The sequence below is a fragment of the Tenrec ecaudatus genome, chromosome 2, assembly GCF_050624435.1.
Source record: "Tenrec ecaudatus isolate mTenEca1 chromosome 2, mTenEca1.hap1, whole genome shotgun sequence".
Classification (NCBI taxonomy): Eukaryota; Metazoa; Chordata; class Mammalia; order Afrosoricida; family Tenrecidae; genus Tenrec; species Tenrec ecaudatus.
The window spans coordinates 222,119,388-222,125,977 of record NC_134531.1 but is presented as its reverse complement, the minus strand read 5'-3'; the positions used below and the strand labels follow the sequence as shown (position 1 = coordinate 222,125,977).

At 42.6% G+C, this 6,590-nt stretch overlaps 1 protein-coding gene across 3 annotated transcripts; it reads right to left on the bottom strand.

Moving 5' to 3' along the window:
* Positions 1-506: 506 nt before the first annotated feature.
* On the bottom strand, positions 507-5,419 carry DNAJC28 (DnaJ heat shock protein family (Hsp40) member C28). Of its 3 annotated transcripts, XM_075542352.1 has the most exons (3): positions 4,878-5,419; positions 2,594-3,506; positions 507-1,254 (listed from the first exon to the last, which is right to left on the bottom strand). In XM_075542352.1, exons 1-3 carry the CDS (start codon positions 4,934-4,936, stop codon positions 1,246-1,248), a joined length of 981 nt encoding a protein of 326 aa, XP_075398467.1. In that variant the 5' UTR covers positions 4,937-5,419; the 3' UTR covers positions 507-1,245. The 3 variants fall into 3 exon arrangements, with proteins under 3 accessions (XP_075398467.1, XP_075398466.1, XP_075398465.1); XM_075542351.1 differs by lacking the exons at positions 507-1,254; positions 4,878-5,419 and adding an exon at positions 4,678-4,866 and having other exon boundaries at positions 1,262-3,506; XM_075542350.1 differs by lacking the exon at positions 507-1,254 and having other exon boundaries at positions 1,263-3,506; positions 4,878-5,417.
* Positions 5,420-6,590: the final 1,171 nt, after the last annotated feature.

Below are 6,590 nucleotides of genomic sequence, written 5' to 3'. Positions count from 1 at the left end.
CAAGAAGAATCTAATAAACAAAAACCAAAAAATCCAAGAAGAATCTATGTCATAGTTTTGATGTCACCAGTCACAGATATAAAAAAACATTTTTGAACTGACTACAAGGATCTACATATAACCTTCTCCCTGGGGGATGGACAACAGAAGAGTGTGTGAAGGGAGACGCTGGACAGGGCAAGATATGACAAAGTAATAATAATTTAGAAATTATCAAGGGTTCCTGAGGGAGGGGGGAGGTGAGAGCAGGGAGGGAGGGGAAAGATGAGGAGATGATATTAAGGGCTCAAGTAGAAAGTAAATGTTTTGAGAATGATGAGGGCAACAAATGTACAAATGTGCTTGACACAATGGATGTATGTATGGATTGTGATAAGAGTTGTATGGGCCCCCAATAAAATGATTTAAAAATAATAAAAAAAAACTTTAGGTGACTAAGCCAAAAAATGATGGTTACTGTTATTACTGTTAGTTGTTTATACAATGATGGAACAATGAGTAATCATCAAAATAGCTTTATTGATATAGGCACATTTTCAAACAAAATATGCTATCCTGAAATTAAGAGCTTACTGAAAGTTTCTGGTAGCCTTCCTATTATCTAATACTAAAAATAGGCTGGCTGCAGTGCAGTTAGGTAAAGCCAAGCTTATTACCATGGAGCTGATGGAAATTCATGGCAACCCTATAGGCAGGGTTGATCTGTATCTGTCAGTTTCCTAGACTGCAACTCGTTACAGGAGTAGAAAGTTTCATATTTCTCCAGCGGAAAGGCTCATGGTTTCTTGTCTAGCAGCCCAACGAGGTACATTACACCGCCAGGACTCCCATGCTACACCTAATCTCCATTTTTAAGAGAACTCACAGATCAGTCATCTAAAAAGTTTTGAAACCACAGGTATCATGAAACTCTAAGTTCATTTATTCAAATTTTTATAGTAATACTATCCTTATAGCAGCAAATGATGACTCATCCAATCAAATAATTATGTACTGTATGGTCATCTTAGCAGAATGGTTCAAAATGCCCTTTTGAAGACAAAGTTTTATTCACTGTTTTAACAAGTGTACACGTCACAAAGTCACTGATTCTTCTAAAAGCAGAGTGGCAGGAGCCAGGCAGGCTTCTCTGGAACCACATCTCTTAACAGCGTTCTGGATGAAATGTAGACCAGTCAAGCGCCCTTCACCTCCTCCCACTTGCTCACTTCTTGGTGGAGAAACCAGTTATACAATCCTGCAAGGTCAGCTTTCCTGAAAATGAAAACAACAATCTCATAACAATCCATATATTGTCATTTGCCAAGGGTATAAACTGGCAAAAATTTTAAACATCTTCATTGAAGGATTCCTAAGATAGGAAATGGGTATTTTTATATGGTTGAAAACACCTCTCAGAAGTCTGATACTCCATATAAAGACGCTTAAGGTACATGTATGGACACTTCATATTTCAATCTCCGATTAAAGATGAAGTTTAAAGTGAAATCCTAAATTTGCATTGAACCCGGGGACTTTTTTTTTTTTTTAACCTCTGAATGGTCAGAAAATTTATTCAAACTTTCCAAAAATGACAATGGAGTATATTTCTAGATTAGCTAAGTTAACTAAATTGATCAGTTCTACAGCCAATGAATCACTGAGACAAGACCACCCAGCTGCTGCGAGGTTCTTGTCCATCAGTACCTACTAAAAAGGGCCATATAGCAAAAAAGAGTTCACTAACGCCATTAGGCGATTTTCCTGGTATTAAATTTCCACTCACATAGGTTTCCTCCAAAACTTAGTACAGTTTAACCTTTAATAACCTCAGAAGCATAAATGCTGCAAACTTAGAAAAACTATACTTCATTTAGAAGTTTAGTTGAATCAGTTTCATTACACTTCTTTACTTTTGTGACTTAGGATAACAATATTTATTATTTACTTGTTTGCTTATTTTGCTTGTGTGTTTGGTTTTTAAGTATCTGTCTTTGAAGATGGTGAACAGTAACGGTTGTCACATGAATTTTGGTGTACCTTTTATGTATCTCAAGACTGAGTCCCCATGCTAGCTTATTTCACCTGACATTTAAACTCTGAAATGATTCCTTTTAGATGTAAGAATCCTCTTCTCTCTCTCTCTCTCTCTCTCTCTCTCCGAGCAAAGCTGTGTATGAATATTTTTTTTATGATTGTGACAGCTTCCTCACACATCACAGGTATGTGATTCTTTAACATAAAGTACAAAGACGCTCAGTTCTTAGATCATAAACTCTGTATTTGATCTTAGTGCAAGTGAAAATGACCAGGGGCAGGACTGTGATGGTGAACATTGAAATGGTCATATTTTAATAAATCTCCATAAATTCATCCACTTAAAAACACGTGTCTTGACTTCAGGTGCTTTCTCTTCTTCTCCCTGACCAATGAGGCTTGAGTTATCGGTGGCTTCTCTTGCTTCTGTAAGGGTCTCATATATTTTCTGAGCCCTGGCGATTTCTTTCTGTACATTAAAATGGACTTTCTGCCTCGTCAGGAGGGGAACAATTAAATTAAAATCATCAATTCGCTTGTTCAGTTTTCTGATGTTTTCCTGAAATTGCTCACATACTTGGTCCCACTGTTTCTGCTCATTTGGTGTCATTGGATGCCCGAGTTTTCTTCTCGATGCTAAAATTGCCTCTCGGAGTTGTTCGATAGTGTCCTTTATTTCCTTTTGCATTAGGATCCATTCTGGTTGATACCCATTATCGATCAATATCCTGTTCAAGTTATGAGTCATGGGATCAATGTATGAACAACCAGAAAATTTCTTCAGAGGTTTTCCTTTCCCGCTGAGGTTGTCAAAGTCTCCTTTTGCCATCGACTCCTGAATGAGATCCTCAACTAAACGCTCGATTGCTTGCGTTATCTTTTGCTTTTTACTCTCTCTTACATCTTTGATAACGAGGCTATCTGCAAAATACTGGCTGTATAGCTTGTGCTTTTGATAATCCATCACTTTTTCAGTTGCACGGTCTGCTCTAAATTGCCTATATTGCTTCTCTCGTTGGCTGGGAGTCCCCAAACCAATGCCTTCAAAACTTAAATAATGCCTGTGTTGGGGTGTTTTATATTGGAATTTATCTTCTTCTTCCATGTCTTCAGCTTTCTTCTGTCTGACCTTGGCTTGTACCACATGAAAAAGCACATTCCTATAAGCTTCTTCAATCCGTATAAAGGTTGCGGCATCAGCTGTGCTGGAGCCACTATCCGGGTGGTACTGCTTGGCAAGCTTACGAAAAGATTCTCTGACATCATCTGCAGAGCACTGTTCATCAAGATTCAGTAGCCTATAATATTCTCTCATCTTCTTTGGGGATTTATAGGTTGACACCATTCTATATCTAATGACGCCAAGGCATGAAAGCATTTCCATTCGGCTAGGTATCATTGAAGCAGTTATCAGGTGAGATCTTGAGATGGGAGCCTTCCCCAAGTACACCGAGTTCATTATTGTACCCAGAGTTCTTCCTAGCAATGACCTACAGAACAACAATAAATAGAGGTTGAACAAAAGTGCATTCTAAGTTAATTTCATATGTTCATCAATAGGGAAAAAGATAGCATATGAATCGATAAGTATAATCTGTAAAACCAAACTCACAGCAATCAAGTTGATTTTGACTCATGTAAACCCTGCAAGACAGATCTGAACTGCCCCTGTGGATTTGAGAGACTATAGATCTAGGCGAAAACCTCATCTTTCTCCTGCAGCACAGCTAGTGGTTCGAACTACAGTCCTTGTTATTAGCAGCCTAAAGCATGATCCACTCTACCACCAGGGCTCCTGACCCAAAATCACCCCCTCACTCCCATTGAATCAATTAGAACTGCCCCTGTGGGTTTCTGAGGCTGTAACTCTTTATGGGAGTAGAAAGCGTCACATTCCTCCCACGGAGCAGTTGGTGGTTTCAAACTGCTGACTCTGAGGTTTGCAGCCCAAACCACTACACCGCCAGGGCTCCTCATGACAAGAATAATAAGGGGTAGTTATTTCTATTCTGCTGATGTGTGCAGAGAAATGGAATTTGATGATGTTAAGCATGGACAGATTGTGATGGAATCTGGATTCTACCCCTCACCATGCACAGAATGCTGGAGCTGGGAAGCTCTAATCCCATCTAGAAGGTCGTCTAATCCAATCTTCTCGTTCTGTGAGAAAATGTCATCCCAGAAGGCTGCAGCACAGCATCTCATAAAACAAAGCCGAAGCAAATGACTGGGATTGGAGCACAGGAAGGACATTTGCTCAACCGTCTTGTGTCCCCAACAGATTCTAAACTTTGGGAAGGCAGGGACCATAGTTGTTTTGAGCCCTGATGTGACGCCCTACAGTACAGACATGGAATAAGAAGAGAATGGAGGTTTTGAAGCCCCTGGCATATGGGGCCATAGTGGATACTCGACTCTTATGTAATTACAGTGTGGTGGTTAGGTGCCATCTACTCAGTCCTAACACATAGCAACCAATAGAACAAAACACTATCCCCAACCCAGCCCCACCCTTACAATCTTTGTTGTTTGAGCTATCACTGCAAACAGGATATCAATAATCTCATTACACATACATATATTTATTATGTGTGTGTGTAATGAAATACTGAATGGGATTAAACCATCTCACGTCTAAGTATAGTAAGAAAACATTATTACCTTACATTTTGATTACCATTATTTTGAATTTTCTTCTTTTATGAAACCAAAAAAAAAACCCAAAACATTTGTAAGTAAGGAAATGGCCATAAACCATGGAAATGGTTTAACCAGAAGTGGAGATTTGATATGCCAACACGAGAATGAGCTCCCAGGGTCCAGCCTTTTGACGGTTGGGACGGTGGCGAGCCCCTCCTCACCTGTACAGCCCCTGCGAAGGGGTTCCGCGGCTCCCACCCCATGCTGTGCTTCTGCGCATGCGTGGGCCCTGGGGCCTCCAGTCCCAGAGCTTCGCCGACGCCGCTGGTGTCACCGCGGGACGAGACCATCTTCCGACTGCATCTGGGGGTCCCCAGGAAGAGCAGAGGGTAGGATGGCACCCGGCGGGGACAGGCGACCTACCTTACTAGGCAAACCGAGAGCATCTCTGAAAGCGAACTACTCAGAGCGCACGGGCCGGACAGCTCACTCGGGTGTCTGCGGCTGGATGACCTGCTCCCCCCCGCCCCCCAGGGCAGGTGGTGGTGCTGATCGGGATTGTGGGGCGTGTAGTCCGCCGCGGAGCCCGGCGCCCCCGCCTCGGCAGCACCGCCGTGGGGACACCCCGAAAGCCGGACGCTGGCGTTGGGGGGCTCGAGGGAGGACGTGGGGACAGGCTTGGGGGCTTGACGCTTCTGAGGTTCGACTGGCGACGCCCTGAAACAGGGCTCAGCCGGGCGAGGCCCTTTCCGGACGGCGCGGAACCGCTGCTTCCGGTTTGCGCAGGAACGCGGCCTTCGCGGGCGCCGCGGGGCGGGCGGCCGTGGGCGCCTTCGCAGCGAAGCTCTTTCGTCGCTCGTCGTTGGCCGGCGCTGCGACGAGCCAGTGACCCCCCCCCCAAAAAATGAAAATAGTCGTCTCCTGGCATCTAGAGCTCCTTCCCTGTCTGTTTTGTTAAAATTGTAGTGAAATACATAACACAAGCCGGCGCTTTTTAACGTTGTGGTTCAAATAAATTATGAAGTACATTCGCCTCTTGCGCTATCACTCGCTACCCAAGTCAGACTCACTGCGGACGAGTCAAAGCCAACTCAGAGACCCTGCAGGGAAGGGTGGACTTTGCCTTTCGAATTTGAGAGTGTCTAGGTGGCAATCATACAGATTTGACATGAACCACGTCAACAAGCTTTATCTACATAATTCAATGATAAAATGGCTGGTTGTACTTCACCTCACCACAAACTCTGTAGTATCCTTTGAGCACCAACTTCCTCCTTTCCCCCAACCCCTAGATTTTGTCTCTATACCTTTTCCTATTCTACATATTTCATTGAAGCAGGATCGTGCAGTAACTGTTTTTGTGTCTAGCTGATGTTCCCCAGCTTCATCCAGTGGCAGCATGTATCAGATTTTATTTCGCCTCATGGCTGAATAATTCTCACTCGCTACCATCAAGTCTACTCCAACAAAAAATGCTCCTCTATAAGACAGAACAGAACTGCCCCCTGAAGGCTTCTGAGACTGTAACTCTTAAAAAAAGGTTTATTTTTAATTTATTAATATATAATTTAGTTCAACCATATTAAGAGCCATGCAAGCATCAGCACGATCCATTTGAGAACATTTTTTTCTCTTGTACTTATTTTAGCTCTGCATCCCTCCTCATCCCCCAGTCCCAGCTGCCCCTGCTATGGAAATTATTAATACAGTTACCATCTGAAGATTTACCCATCCTGGACTTCGTTTCCAGGAAAACATACAAAACAAAAGCAAAGATAACCCAACATCAATGACAAAACCAAGAAAACTACAATAGAAAAGAAAGCAGAAAACTTTAGAAGGTGGAACAACTGTTAAATGGGTCAAAAGGAAGATCCAATGATAAGGTGTTACAATGTAACCGAACTACATCTGCCATAATTCACATTATAATG

Coding starts and splice junctions, on each gene's coding strand:
- DNAJC28 (XM_075542350.1), bottom strand. CDS start 4,936: ATGCGCAGAAGCACAGCATGGGGTGGGAGCCGCGGAACCCCTTCGCAG. Junction 3,507..4,877: donor CCTTCGCAGGGGCTGTACAG/GTGAGGAGGGGC, acceptor GTTGTTCTGTAG/GTCATTGCTAGGAAGAACTC.